This window comes from Polypterus senegalus, chromosome 11 (genome assembly GCF_016835505.1).
Source record: "Polypterus senegalus isolate Bchr_013 chromosome 11, ASM1683550v1, whole genome shotgun sequence".
Taxonomy (NCBI): domain Eukaryota; kingdom Metazoa; phylum Chordata; class Cladistia; order Polypteriformes; family Polypteridae; genus Polypterus; species Polypterus senegalus.
The window spans coordinates 162,205,468-162,221,712 of record NC_053164.1 but is presented as its reverse complement, the minus strand read 5'-3'; the positions used below and the strand labels follow the sequence as shown (position 1 = coordinate 162,221,712).

General features: G+C 38.4%; 1 protein-coding gene across 2 annotated transcripts in view; it reads left to right on the top strand.

Annotated features, from left to right (window-relative positions):
* Nucleotides 1-16,245, top strand: part of LOC120539666 (flotillin-1-like) — a 156,910-nt gene that overhangs the window by 22,006 nt on the left and 118,659 nt on the right. Inside the window, exons 1-3 of one of the 2 annotated variants that reach the window (XM_039769988.1) lie at nucleotides 6,026-6,133; nucleotides 14,384-14,448; nucleotides 15,598-15,673. In XM_039769988.1, coding sequence (XP_039625922.1) covers nucleotides 14,403-14,448; nucleotides 15,598-15,673 — 122 coding nt within the window. In that variant the 5' untranslated portion in view covers nucleotides 6,026-6,133; nucleotides 14,384-14,402. Of the gene's footprint in view, nucleotides 1-6,025; nucleotides 6,134-14,383; nucleotides 14,449-15,597; nucleotides 15,674-16,245 lie in introns of those variants that run through there. The other variant, XM_039769989.1, reaches the window with a different exon arrangement.

Below are 16,245 nucleotides of genomic sequence, written 5' to 3'. Positions count from 1 at the left end.
CAAAGCCTGCCAGACAGACACACAGCTGGGTCCCAGCCCCTCCTCCTCTTCAAACGTGGTGCCACAGGGTGAGTGACGGGTGACCTGAGTGCAGTTCATATTCTAGCGAGTGACTAAGTCTAGGCAGCTTCCTCCTGTCATCGCCGCTGTATGCTTGCCTTGTTCCTCAAGTTGGGAGGTACTAACGTGAGGGAGTGAGTCTGAGGAGAGGAGGTTGCGGAGGCAGGAGCACTCGCATTGCAGCAGGGACACTGTGGCCACTACACCACCAGGGATTTTTAAAGAGTATATACACTCCAGGGAGACATTACACACAAGGACACATTTAGCACTACACAAGCTCAGTACCAGCTGCAACCCCCCAAAAAATGGCCCTAGTTGTGACACAACAATGACCAGTCACACTTTGATGGAAAAGCAGTAGCAAAAGAAATGGAAGTTTTTTCCAGATTTTCCTAACGCTAACATGACCACACTGGAACTGTTATCTTTCTTGCAAGAAACTAATTTAAATGAAATACATCCAAATATGTAGATAGCCCTTAGACTAGTCTTAAATATGTTTTTTATATGCAAATTGGTTCTATTTTGTTATTTTATTGTTCTATATAAGTTTTCTGTGTTTTAGTAAATATCCAATTTACATGCAACATCTATTGTTAAATTATTATTTTCATTTTCTATTTACATTTATTTATTTTTAATTAAATAAGCGATTAACTTGTGTTAGTAGCATATTGTGTGTGTGTGTGTGTATTTGTGTATGGGGGGCAGACTTTCATGCCAGGGGCACCAAATAGGTCAGAAACAGCCCTGTTCATGCACCATTTGAGATTCCTAAAAATGTTGTCATATGAGAGCATAGCAGAAGCAAGTTTATGTTTAACCTTGAGGCTGCGATTGATGATGGGATCAGGAGCCTTGATGTCTCCATCCAGCTGGTAGCAGCTGACAGCAGCTGATGATATTCCAGCGTGAAGTTTATCTAACACCTCTATTTTCTCACTAAGCCACCTCACTGACTTTGCACATTTGGGCTTATAGCCTGAAGAACTTGCACTACACTTTGGTGGCATAAGTGCAACACAAAACGTATTCTTTAAGCAAAACAATAAAAATATGCAACAAAAGCCTGGGGAGCTCTATACTCTACAACAGTAGGATGAACAAGACCTCCCCAAACTTCTGTGCATTGCGCCTCTTATCTTTGAGTTTACTGTGCATAACTGCAAAGCCCTCAAATGTGCACAGATGGTGTAGTACTTCTTTATATTCCTTGCTTTGTGCCCCAGTAAATACAAGTTATTGTCAATATACTAACAACCCAACTGTCCTTCATTCACTCAGAATCTGGAGCCAATGTAGGAAGGAGTTCAAAACAGAGAAGCTTTTATCTGTGGCACCTCTACATGATAACCATCTTTTTCCACCCTCTCCAACTTAAATAGTTTTTAATGTTTGGAAAGTGATTAAATCACTTATGAAATTTATACGTAAATAATGTCTTTGCAGGCAGCACGGTTGCGCAGTGGTAGCACTGCTGCCTTGCAGTTAGGAGACCCGGGTTCACTTCCCGTGTCCTCCCTGCGTGGAGTTTGCATGTTCTCCCCGTGTCTGCGTGGGTTTCCTCCCACAGTCCAAAGACATGCAGATTAGGTGGATTGGCAATTCTAAATTGGCCCTAGAGTGTGCTTGGTGTTTGGGTGTGTCCTTCTGTGGGTTGGCACCCTGCCCGGGATTGGTTCCTGCCTTGTGCCCTGTGTTGGCTGGGATTGGCTTCAGCAGACCCCCGTGACCCTGTGTTTGGATTCAGCAGGTTGGAAAATGGCTGAATAATGTCTTTGCTTCGTACTAACAATTACATTGCAAATTTAGCTTTCCATCAACACAATTTTCCACTATTTCTAAATTAGAAACTTTGCTAAAAAATCTGCTCAATTTTCCTCACCTCCCATCTATTTCTACTCTATAAAAAATATTGATCAGTCTTGAGGACTCAGACAGCATTTCTATAATTTATAAAAACATTTTAAAGTCCCTTTCTTTGAAAGATTCTAGAGTACAGTGGGAAAAGGATCTCTTACCCAACATTTCAGAAAAAAAGAGGAAGGCAGCCATGCACAGAATTCACTCTAGCTCCATATGTGCATAGCATGCAATAATTAAACTTAAAAACTTTAATTGAGCACATCCATCTCATTTAAAATTGTCCTAAATGTTTCCAGGGCAAGATCCAAACTGGGGCAAACTGTAAACATTGCAATCGAGCTGTAGCCTCTTTGGGCTATGTGTCACAATCATTCCTAATCTATTAACAACTGTGTTTGGTGTACTACCAGATGGGCTTAAAGTGGAGGATTAACAAACTGTAATTGCCTTTAATTCACTACCAGTACATAGACTTATCTTGCTCAACTGGAATTATCCTAGACCACCTTTTTTAAGTCACTAGGTAACTGATATTATATACTATTTGGAATTGGAAAAAAATTAAATTCTCACTTAGTGGATCTGTTCAAAAATTTAAAAAAATCTGGCACAATCTAATCAATAACATTTTAGAATAAGCTTTCATATTGGGGGGAAAGGATTATCTTTCCTCTTTTCTACTCTTAAAGTTTTACTCTGGCTATTGGCCTTCCACTCTTTCTATTGAGGAGTGGGTTGAACTGAAGTTAGTTAGTTTAAGTATGACTTGTTACTATGGCTTTAATAAATTCAATAAAACAATAAAATAAATAAAAGAATGTGCACAGATGCTGATTAAGCATCTCCTTGTTTTGTATCCTCATGAACATTTATGTGTCCATAACACTGTGAAAATATCAAAAATGTAGCAATAATACATTTGTACATGGACATATTTCTAGGATCTTCCAAGTTTGGTCTTGGTGAGCCACAAAGGTGGCAGTTTTTTTTTTTCTTTCAACACATGTTCTTAATTAAAAACAAAGTTATTGGGGCTGAAACCAATAATTGCTCAAGCAACATTGTTGTGCTTTAGTTTAGTTAACATGCTACCCACTAATTAACTGCTTCTTTTAGTCTTAAACAGTTTCATTCACTGTGCTAACCATGTCTTGTTTTCTTAAAGCTGCCAATTAACAATCTGCAAATCAGAAATGATCACTACATAACTTGGTCCCATGTATAGCTTTAGGAATCATGAATCATCTGTTTTAATAAAAAAAAGTGAAGGAATAAATTGATGAACTGAGAATTATTAATCTGTTCTTGGCCTAATTTGGAGACTGTCATCAGAAAGGTAGTATCTACAGCATAAGAACGATGTGATGTGGCAGAATAAAGCGAAAAAGGCTTTTAATTAACAAACTGAATTGAAAGTAAAATCTGCAGTCACTATAGCACTTCTGGACTGAACTTGTAGACTCTAGCCGCATACAGACCTGTAACTGAGGGCGTATTTTAACAAGTGAGTTGGGTATATACTTACCGTATGTGATGGCATCGTCTGTCCACATGTAATGCAGCGGGTGTCATTTGTGAGGTGGATCGGCGACCGACAAGGCATTCGGCTTAGGAGGCCTACCGACAGTTTATAGAGTCTCGATCATTTCCGAGGCCTCCTTGTAGGAGATTTTCTAGCTTCAAGTATGCATTTGCCGACGTGGGACGCAGTTCTCGCTTTTAGTTTCTCCTTGAAAAAGCGTCTCCAATGCGCGTGGCAGAGGCAGCCAGGATGAAATATCCACGCGCGCATAAGCGCTGCTATTTAGAGAGCGCGTGTGCACGGCAGTGGTACAAGGGTATGGCTCAGCCAGTGGTACAAGGGTATGGCTCAGCCAGTGTCCGGTGTCCGCTGAGAGAATGGAGAAAGAATAAAAGCCTAAGTTATTAACAGGAAGGGATGGTTGGTTTTATGCTTTGAGATTCTGCCGATCGATGTTCCCTCAGGTGGCCGAGGAAAGGCTGTAAGTTACCTCTTTGAGTATATGGGTGTTGGTGGGAACTGATAAACTGTAGACTAAAAGGCTTCTGGGCTGAGCATTGTTTAAGCAGCGCTAGTTATGGGGTATTTTTTTCCTTTTTTGGGAATAAGGAAATTTTGAAAGACGTGAGCCAGTAAAGGAGTGTTTTAAAGTAATATTTATATGCGTCCTTTTTATTGAACCTATTTACTGTGCTTTTTGGTTAATTACTTTTTCTTCTGAGCACCGCGTTATTTATTTAGTTTTGTACTCAGTTCTATATCACTTTTAAAGTGCACTTGGATGTTTTAATTATTTATTAATAATGAATTTTGAACAATAAAAATATTTTTTTTTTTGCACAAATGCATCTCTTTCACGGTCACGCATATCCCTTTCCTGATGTCTTGCCTACACTTACTGATCGATAAGTACTCTGGGACATTAACAATAACCAAAACAAATAACATCAGTAATAAAAAAAAGGTAAGTGTTTCTAATTTGATATATATGAACTTGACAAAATATGTAAATACCTAACAATACAAGTGACGGATCCTCAAAAATGGACAATAATAACAAGTAGCACGAACAAACTTACAGTGAAGGTGCTTGCTCAGTTTTGTCTGAAGTCTTAGTTACATATGAAACAGATAAATGTATGAAATAAGGCAGTGAAATGAGGTAGGGTAAAAGTTTGTGATTTTGGTTATATAACATTGAGTGCTGTGATGTGTGTTTGTTGCTGCCAGAAAGGCAGACCACTTGTTGCTGGGATTTGTGTTCTCTTCAGGTATCTTTTGCCATAAATGTTCTGTATGAATGAGAATGCGGCCTTTAGTAGTAAACTGGACCATTTTAATCAAAAGCTACAAGGCCTTCCAGGGCAATTACTTTATCAGCCTGTGGTGTGTTTAGTATGTACAGTATGATTTTTCTCTTCCATCTGTAAAATTATTGAGAATAATGGTTGAAGAGACTGTCTGCCTTCAACAAAAAGTAAAGGTGCTGCAGTTTTCTTAACATTAATAGCTGGTCCTGTGGTACCGTGATAGACTCTTGGTGAGGTGGCTACTTCCTCAGCAACCATATTAATGTCACTGAGAGCATGAGCCCTCCAACTCTGCTGAAATGCACAATTTTGACTATGTTTGAAAAACAGATTATTTTTATAACATTATGTGGTAAGTAAAAGTTTTTTCTTTTTTTATTACTGGAAATCAGACAAAACATGTCATCAGGGGTTTTTATAAAATTTTTGTGTCATACACAGTTATGAGTAAATATGACAGCAACAATGGACTATACACACAGCATACATGTATTCAGAGAGAGTGTTAGATTTGTGTTTAACAAGTCTAACAATATGTGTGTCCGTGCATGTGTCATGAGAAAATGATACTGTATGTTATGGTATTAATGGTGCATGTACATATTTTTTCTGTTTTTGTATAAATGATAAATACTATAGAATCATCAGTACATCCACTATCCATCCATGTTTTCTTGCATATTTATTTCAATTGAAGGAGCTGCATTCTGTCCTTGCACAGGTACAAGGCAGGAAATCCATCATTGTATCTTGAATACACTTGAAATAAATATTTTTTTTAAATCATATTTCACATAAAGAGCCATAAGATCAAGTACACAATTAATTGTTAACTTGGTTATTTTGGGTTAATACCACATTTATATTCATAACACTAATTTGACACATTTTAAATTTTTAAAATTTCTAAATTTTCAAAAATGTTTAAAAGGTTTATTTTTTTTGAATAAATAAAGCTGAAATGTGCTTGCTTTTGTATATTAAAATTAAGAAGTTGTAAGCAAATGTAAAAATACTAGTGTTTTTTTTTTTTCCCAAAACTTTATAATCATGACTGGACTAACGGTCCAAAATTGCGGACAAGATGTGGTAGGCATCAAATTCCAACTTTTTTGAATTTGGGTTAAGGAAATTTGAGAAATATAGAAAATTGCTATGAAAATGATTAAGGCATGTTAGTCCTCCTGTACATTAGAGGTCGCTGCCGTACTGGTCATCGATTAGGACTGCTTTCCTGACATGGGCGTAACCTTTGTTTTTGTAGGAGCTGCTTCTAGGGTGCGAAAGAAGCCCACAGGCCTTGGGTTCACATTTATAAATTGGAAGCGTACCGTTTTTTAAAATAAACAAAAGATCGTCGATATTAAAGCAGGTGAGTTTATGATAAACGCTGTCCCTGACTTCTGGAGTCCACTTTAAGTCACATTTTAGATTTTGAACTGTGTCTGTTGTGTTGTCTTTTTCGTTCGCACACGTTCATGAATTTTAAGTTACTGAGAAACTACAGTTCTCACTATAGTAAATTCAAAATTGTTTGCATCAGAGAGAAACGTCCTCTAAAAACATATATAGTTGATAAATTGCTTAGTGCTTAACGTTTATATAAAATGTAATCTTCAGTGTTTGTACTAAGTTATTTGGGTTTTACAATAAACGATGTGATAAACCAATTCAATGCTTACAAATAAAGGGAAAGAAAATTGGATTCTCAGCAGTTCGGCTTTTGACTTTTCATTAGATGCAATCTTTGAGTGGCGATTATAGACGTGATGACTTTAAATTTCCTTTTATTATTTCAGTGCAAAAGGGCTGTCCCAGCAAACATCTTTTAAAAAGCAGAACATTGCTTTGCTTTAAGTGTTGTAATTCGTTTTTGTTTTATAACCACATAGTGAATATGCAAGCAGCATCAGCATTCATCGGTCTGAACCTGCTTACATACATGCATGAGTACAGTACAGAAAACGGGCATTGCTATAACTACCGCAGTCATGCAGTCGCAAATACTGGATATTTTAGAACTGGAGCAGGCAGAATAGCGGATTTTTTTGGAGAGGGATGATATCCACACGAACATTGGAACCTAAAAATAGCATGACACTTACTGAACCACTTATTGAATGATGGAACTTAGAAAAAACTAAATGTCAATATCTTAAGTGAAAATAGTGTATCTTCGCATTTACATGATGTTAAAGGAATCGTTTTAACCTTGTCAGAAAATATGATCGCCATTTTGATGACCTGCACCCCCGAACCGTAGTAAAAGGATTCAAACACCGATGAATGCTTGAACTAAAAAAAAAAAAAGTTTTGTAATGCATCTGCAGCAAAGTGTTGAACACTAAACATCAAATACATCTTATTTTACCTTTCTAACTTTCTAACAAGTCTAATTTAGTAGTATTTAAAATGACTGTGTCAGCTAGCAGCTGCTATAGGGAAAACCGTCAAAGGTTTATTTCAGTATCTGCGTTAGAGAAGGTGAGTAAGGGATATTGATGTAAAAGACATTTAATACACATCTGAAATGCAATACAATGCAATTCTTTTGGAGTTCGCTTGTTGCATTTTTTTTTTTTAATGCCCATCATAGAACTTTTCATTATATTTATTTCCAATTGGTGTTGCAAGTTTCTTTTACTGTTTTATCTATTATGTTTTACCTTGTTAACTCATTTCATTTAATGATTAACTTCAGTTCACATGTTCAGCTGATTCTCTGTAGTCATACAGGCATTATGCTAGTCTTTTGTTCCTTTGTGGGTAGTGGGGAGCTGCTGCCTTTTCAGAGCAAAAGCAGGAAAAAGAGAGAAATACATTGTTTATAAAGGTTAATGAATCAGTTTTGATAATGTAAGCACATGCTGCTTTTTTAGTGTCACAGCTGTAGTTGTCAACAAGCCAAGTGAGCTGCAGAAAAAAAAAAAATGAACACGATTCCTTTAAAATAATACTACATGTTACACTTGCACCTGAACACACAATAATATATTTACCTTGGAATGACATTAACATTTGTATACATGACATGACCTAATTAGTCACTAGCATATGAAAGTGTAGATACACATTACTCTGTACAATAAAATTAAATATTAAAACAATGTGAAAAGCACTAATGGACTTTTTGTCTGCTGATAACTACAGTTCTGGTAGGAACATAGCAAAAACTCTTAAGAGTAGAAACCCTTTGGTTTTAAATGCAACCTTTTTTTTTTTTTTTTTACAAACTCCAGTTTTCTTTTATAAAAAGGCTTTGTGTTAACCAGCCTACCAACATGCCTGTAACCAGAAACAAGCCCAGCTTCAATCAATACCATCAATACTTAAAATGGTTAAAGCAGCAAGTGGTCACTGGCAACTGTATTATGTGATGATAGTAGGGGACTTGATCATTAAGGAGTTTTAAAGCACTGGTGTGCTTATGAGACAGAGAGTCTCACAGTATGTTGCCTTCTGGATGAACAGATGGGAGAGCTCCTTGGAATGGTGTATAGGCTTTTGGCCAGAGCGGGGGTGGATCCTGTTTTCATTGACCATATTGGAACAAATGACATATATAAGGGCAGACTCTCGGTTGTGCAATCCAAATTTAAAGATTTAGGTGCCAGGCTGAGAAGAGAACTGACAAGGTAGTCTTCTCCAATGTTCTGGCTTTGCCACGTGTCAGTCCAGTTAATGAGGGGATTAGAAAGCTTAACATGTTCTTCAAATTTTGATGTAGGTTAGAAGAGTATAGGTTTATGGGACATAAGGACACCTTTTAGAACAATTGGGACCTGTTCCACAATGATGAATTACATTTGAACTAGAGTGGGACCATTGTTTTAAGGAGGTGATTGAGTATGTTAGTGTCAACTATGGAATGTTTTGGGGGAGTTTAGGACAGGCCAGATTTAGAATGGTACATGGAGGGATGAAAAATAGTGTAAAAATCAATATGCATACCAATGTAAATTCTAACCCAAAGATTAAGTGCAAAAGTAAAATAAGTAACTATTAAAGTAGCTTACCTTAGTGCTAGAAGTATCAAGTATTTCTTCTTTTTCTTTTGGCTGCTCTTCCATATCCTTCTGTCCTCTGCATGTTTTTCTGTTATATCTATCACCAGCATGTCCCCTCTCACCACATTCATAAACCTCCTCTTTCCTGGCAGTTCTATCCTTAACATTCTTCTCCCAATGTACTCCGCATCTCTCCTCTGCACATGTCCAAACCAATTTAATCTCGCCTCTCTGACTTTGTATCCTAACTGTCCAACTTGAGCTGACCCTGTAATGTACTCATTTCTAATCCTGTCCATCCTCGTCACACCCAGTGCAAATCTTAGCTTCTTTAAATTTGTTACCTCCAGCTCTGTCTCCTGCTGCCTGGTCAAGTACTATCGTCATGTAGACCTTCCCTTTCACTCTTGCTGATACCAGTCTGTCACAAATTATTCCTGACACACTTTTCCACCCTGCCTGCACTCTTTTCATCTCTGTTCCACAATCACCGTTACATGTCATTTGGGCTGAGCATAAATTATGATATAGAAATAACAGAAACCTGGCTAAATCGTAAAGGTGATATCGAGTATAACATATAGTTATACTTTTTTTTTTTTTTAAATAAGGATAGACCGGAAAGGAGATTGGTTTGACCGTTTTTGTAAAACAATTTACATGCATGTCTTCTTCAGTTGGATGAATAGCCAATTCTCCTCAGTGAGGGCTTGTGACTTGGTCTGGAAAGTATTAAGGAAAGAGGCCTTCTTTTTGGATTGTGCTGCTGACCCCCATGCAGATTGTAATTTCAATGTACTTGGTTTTTAATAATATTAGAGAGGTAAAAGTACATGGGAATAGTGTAGTGGGGACTTTAACTACTTAAATATTAGCTAGACTAACATTGCAAATAGCGGAATACAAGAGTGTGAGTTTTTAAATATAATCATTGACTGTTTTTTTTTTTTTTTAAAACCAGTGTGTTTTAAACACCAGTGCAGTTATTGAACCTCATGAGTAAAGGGACCATAATATAATACAATTCTCAGTGTTTTGGAAGAGCATGCTAGTTAAGTTTACAGAGGATACCGTCAGTCTTGGGCAGATTTGTGGCAAATTTTAATTCAATGTAAATTATTGCACTTATATTTTGAATGTAAAATGGGAAGTCTGAAATTGAAAGTACACCTTATGAGAAGGATTTAGGAATCATAGTGGACTTGTCACTATCGACTTCTAGACGGTGTTTAGAAGCTATCAAAGGAAGTAACAAAGTTTAGGGCATATAGCACTATGTGTAGAATACAAGTCAAAGGAGCTTATGCTTAAGCTTTATAACACACTGATGAAGCTTCACCTGGTGTACTGTTTGCAGTTTTTGTCTCCGTGCTAAACAAAAGACATAGCAGCACTAGAATAAGTCCTGGGAAGAGTAACTAGGCAGATTCAAGGACTGCAGGGGATGAGTTATGAAGAAAGATTAAAAGGTTTCAGACTTTTCAGTTTAAGTAAAACTGGTATTAAAGGGTGACCTGTTTAAAATTATGAAAGTAGTTAGTACAGTTGATCCAGATGGTTACTTTAGAATGAGTTCAACAAGAACACAAAGACACAGTTAAACTTTTTAAGGATAAATTTTGCACCCACATTTCAGTTTTTCTTTACACAGAGAATCATAGACATGTAGATGCCAAGTAGTGTGGTAGACAGTAGGACTTTAGGGGCCTTCAAAACCAGACATAAGTGTAATTCAGTCAAGCAAGAACAACTTTTGTACACTTTTCAAATAGGATTTTGCCTCCACTTTCCTATTTCCTTTGTAGGAACTTTAGTATCATTCCTTTTGATAAAGTTAGCTGTATACAGGTGCTTGCATGCAATTTTTTAAGCAGATGACATTAGGATACTGGATTTAAATGCTTATTTACACTTGGTATGGAAAAGAATTTTGCACTTTCCAATTACATACTAATGTTATCAAGTGGAAATTTAAGAAATGGTGCATTTCACATAATGTATTTATGTTTAATTTGTTTGTTTTATTCATGTTTTGTGCTTTTCATTTATATTAATGTTGTTTATGATTGTTTTTGTTTAATTAGGGATGTGACAAGTACAAATACTTCTGTACCTAGTCAATGCCAAAATGTAAAATATAACAGTTCATGCTTTTTTATAGTAGTAGTAGTAGTAGTAGTAGTAGTGTGAAAGTCGGTACCGTACTGCTGAGTGACTGCAAGTGATTTGTTACTTCAGAAAGCACAGTAATATGTTACAAAAGTGTGTGTAAAAACTTTACTTCGAAATCTGACCGTGCATGCTCCCAACCTAGGCTAGGTTGTGCTACTGCACTTCATTAAAACATCTTGAAAAGAAAACCTGCAGATGTATTGTCTGGGGGGAAAAAAAAGTTGTTTTTGAGGCTGGAGAATTTTAGCGTATGAATCCTGGAATCATTTAAAATGATAAATGTCTACAGGTGTCTATTCAAGCATCCATCTATTTTTGTATGGTCACACACTCCCAGAGTCATGCATATGCAGTAATGTACTGTGTGCTGGTGGCAACACAATCCTGTTACTTTCTCCTCAGGAGGAGACTGTCCTGGTGCTTACTGGAAACTTTTAGCTGATCACAGGATCCACTAGAGGACGTTGGACTCTCAGGCCACCCTCATGAAGTCTGTTTCTGATTGTTTTGTCAGAGACATTCACACCAGTGGCCTGGTGGTGTTCATTTTGTAGGGCTCTGGCAGTGCTCCTCCTGTTTCTCCTTGCCCAAAGGAGCAGATACTTGTCCTGCTGATGGGTTCAACGGCGCAGTCCAGCTCTCCTAGAGTAGCTACCTGTCTCCTGGAATCTCCTCCATGCCCTTCAGACTGTGCTGGGAGGCACATCAAACCTTCTGGAAATGGCACATACTGATGTGCCATCCTGGATGCTGCCAGCAGTAACGCTGACCATAGCCAAATGCAAAACTAGTGAAAAAACAGTCAGAACAGATGAGGAGGGAAAAATGTCAGTGGCCTCCACGTGTTAAACCATTCCTGTTTTGTGGGTTGTCTCATTGTTGCCCCTCTAGTGCACCTGTTAATTTCATTAACACCAAAGCAGCTGAAACTGATTAACGACCCCCTCTGCTACTTAACCGACCAGATCAATAGCCCAAAAGTTTCATTGACTTGATGCTATACACTGATTATAAAGCGTTCCTTTATTTTTTTGAGCATTATGTTTTAGGGCACACTATTGTCCACTTTAATAATGGACATACAGTGCATCCGGAAAGTATTCACAACGCATCACTTTTTCCACATTTTGTTATGTTACAGCCTTATTCCAACATGGATTAAATTCATTTTTTTTCCTCAGAATGCTACACACAACACCCCACAATGACAACGTGAAAAAAGTTTACTTGAGGTTTTTGCAAATTTATTAAAAATAAAAAAACTGAGAAATCACATGTACATAAGTATTCCGCAGCCTTTGTTCAATACTTTGTCGACGCACCTTTGGCAGCAATTACAGCCTCAAGTCTTTTTGAATATGATGCCACAAGCTTGGCACACCTATCCTTGGCCAGTTTCGCCCATTCCTCTTTGCAGCACCTCTCAAGCTCCATCAGGTTGGATGGGAAGTGTCGGTGCACAGCCATTTTAAGATCTCTCCAGAGATGTTCAATCGGATTCAAGTCTGGGCTCTGGCTGGGCCACTCAAGGACATTCACAGAGTTGTCCTGAAGCCACTCCTTTGATATCTTGGTTGTGTGCTTAGGGTCGTTGTCCTGCTGAAGATGAACCATCGCCCCAGTCTGAGGTCTAGAGCGCTCTGGAGCAGGTTTTCATCCAGGATGTCTCTGTACATTGCTGCAGTCATCTTTCCCTTTATCCTGACTAGTCTCCTAGTTCCTGCTGCTGAAAAACATCCCCACAGCATGATGCTGCCCACCACCATGCTTCACTGTAGGGATGGTTTTGGCCTGGTGATGAACGGTGCCTGGTTTCCTCCAAACGCGACGCCTGGCATTCACACGAAAGAGTTTAATCTTTGTCTCATCAGACCAGAGAATTTTGTTTCTCATGGTCTGAGAGTCCTTCAGGTGCCTTTTGGCAAACTTCAGACGGGCTGCCATGTGCCTTTTACTAAGAAGTGGCTTCCGTCTGTCCACTCTACTATACAGGCCTGATTGGTGGATTGCTGCTGAGATGGTTGTTATTCTGGAGTACCCCTGGAGCTCTGACAGAGTGACCATCGGGTTCTTGGTCACCTCCCTGATTAATGGCGCTTTTCCACTGCATAGTACGGCACAGCACGGTTCAGTACAGCTCACCTTGGTTCGGCTCAGTTTGCGTTTCGACTGCAGTTTAGTACCGCTTTAGAGTGGGCGGGATTATTCACGTGTCGTTATAGTTGCGCTGCCTCTACTGCCGTGAAATTTTTTTTTTTTTAACTTGTCCCTACACTGTAAGTCCGATGGTAGCCGTGTGCACCCAAGAGCTTAGCGACCTCCTGAAAAACTTTTTCATTCCGCGTCGCCCCATCCAGCTCTCGCTGGATCCGCTCCTCAGCTACCAACGAGAGGAACGTCTGTACTTCCTCAATAGACCACGAAACAGCCATTTTTGGTTAAAACAAAATGGTGCGTCCGAACCTTCGCTGGCTGTGCTAAAAATCTAGCGGGTCTGTTGTGTCTCATGTCGCAAGTTCAGTGACGCAGTAATGACGATTTTCTCCGGCCAATCCGTGACCAGCAGAGTTTACACGTCACGTTTTGGTAACGGTTCGGCGCGCTTGGAACCTCGGCTGGGGTGGTACTAAAAAAAGGACCAGGTACTATTCCCAGTGGAAAACCCCCCAAAAGTGAGCTGAACTGAACCGTGTCGTGCCGTACTATGCAGTGGAAAAGCGCCATAAGGCCCTTCTCCCCTGATCTGATCCCCGATTTAAGGTGGGACGGATTTACGAGTTTTTTTGTAGGCTCTGGTAATTCTAGTGTTAAGGATTGTGAAATGGACCTGGCCTTTTAGGCAAATGTTTTGGTCTCCTGTTAGAGATGCTTGAGTATTTTTGCTGTTTTGTTTTCAAATTCTCCTTTTATTAAGATTTTTGTTGCCTTCCTCTGTACAAGCCAGGGGTTGAAGGTGATTCTCATCCCTAGTTGGGTATTTTGAGTTTAATTTGAGACATTTGTGTAAGTATATTTTTGAACATTGAGAGTTGAGTGCATTTTAGCCTGGTGTAAGCCAAAGCCAGGTCCAAGCTATTTTGCCTTTTGGTGCAACTTCTGTAGGTTGGCTGAAGGGCGTCCGGTCTTCTTCCCTGGCTATTTTTGAAGGCTTCACACCCATTTGGCTATTTATTATGAGTAACCTGCCAAACTCGGTCAATGAGTGGTATTTTTGAGCTGAAAAAAAAAATCCAGTCAGCACTGCACATGATTATACAGTCATTTGTCATTAATATATTTTTATTTAAAATCTAACAAAAATGGTTCATGCAACATGTTACATGTTTTTAATATTAAATAATGGTGACAAAGCAAACTTTTTTTTTTGTATACCATTATTCACATTAGTATTGTAAACCTTTCATGTTTTTATTAGGTTCATTTTTTTTCTTTCCCTCTTTCAGCTGAAACTCTTAAGTGAAAATGGTGTTTTACACATGTGGCCCTAATGAAGCTATGGTTGTGTCAGGTAAGCTTTAGCATTTTAAAGATTAATTTCTTTTGCTTTAAGTGTATTGAGATTTAATTGAAATTACATTAAAATGTATCCGATTTTGCCGGTAGATATTTAAAACACATTTACTTCTGTATTGAATAGTTATATTTATGAGTGTGCATTAGTTTTGGATAGGTGGTAAAATTTTGACTTTAGCATCAGTACTGGCTTTTGGACCTCAGTACTGGTATTAAAATGATTCTGAAGCAAATAACAGATAACTCTAATCAATCCCCCCACTTTACTTTAGCCTCCCTGGTGCTCCACACCATTGCCCTGCAGCATGCTCCACTTCCCTCTTGATAGCTGTGAAGTCCTGATCATGTTTTACTTCATAAAGTAGACGAAGTGGCTGGTTTTTCTAAAGTAGACGAAGTGGCGGTTTTTCTACAGCTGCAAAAACGAGTATCAGTAGAGTCAAGTTTGGAGGTGTGGTGAATTGAGTGGAAAGTGGACGGTAATAAAAAGCCTGAAATGCAGGTACCGTACAATTTTAAAATATGATCTTTGGTAATTTTCCTGTCCTGGTAATACCATACAATGCCAGTGTGCATTACAGTGAACTGTTGTCCTGTCCTCTGGTAGTGCCTGCCTTTCTCCTGACGCTGCCAACATAGGCTTCAGCCATTATGAAAGAGTGGACATGAGTGGGTGATGTCATTGTTTATCTACCTGCTTGGGTCATGGTGGTGTAGTGAGGAAACTAGGTTCACATTTCGGCCTCCTTACTGGCTGAGCTTAGTTTGCACATTCTTTCTGTATCTTTTTACAGGATTTTCTCCAAGAACTTTGTTTCTTTCCATATTTCAAAGATGTGACTAATAGGTTAGTTGAGTTGTCTGAAGTGCACGTATGAGGCTCATTTGTCATTTTTGCCTGATTCTGCCAAGATAGGCTATGTCCCTGCAACTTTATTAAGATGGTTCAGTAAGTGGTTGGATAGGTGGAGGGGAGCAGGAAACGGATAATCTAGGTGTTTGTCAGCATGACAAGTATATTGTACTGTATTTCAGATAAGAGTATTACTCAGTTCTGTTTAAGTGTGATTATAATTGTTTGTTTGTAAATTACAGAACATTTTCTCTGATATTAGTCTTTTCTTCCACCCCCCTCCCCACCCAGGATTCTGTCGCTCTCCTCCTCTTATGGTTGCTGGTGGTCGAGTTTTTGTGCTTCCCTGCATCCAGCAGATACAAAGGTATGTGGTACATTCTTCCATTAAGTTTTAATGCTGGCTGGCTTGTGAAAAAGTCCACCACAGCTGCCCTTTCAAACACCCACTCTTAGAATGGTAGAAAAGACATTGAATGTAGTTATTTCCTGAATACATCTAAGTTCAACTTAATGTGTCTAAAAAGTTGTGAGTACTTCAACAAAACTAGGTGGTTCTAGAGTTTGATCTAAGCTGTTTAACACATATAGATAGATCTTTCTTGTCATTGTCACTTTTACAAAGGAACAACAAAATTAAAGGTGCAGTTGACTCAGTGTGAGGCATAAGAGTTAAAAAGAAAAGAGAAAAAATAACAAACCAAATAGTAATAAAAGTACTTTACAAAATATACAAATGTCACTGGTTGACTTAAGGTCTATATTGTACATTGGGAGAATGATATGGAGCAGTTTTATTCTGAGTTCAGGGCCATGATTGCTTTTGGATAAAAGCTGTTTTTAAGGCGGTTTGTCCTGGTTTTCATTTTTCTGTATTTTTTTGCCCGATGGCAAAACCTTGAAGAGGCAATGACCGGGATGTGATGAATCCTGTGAAAT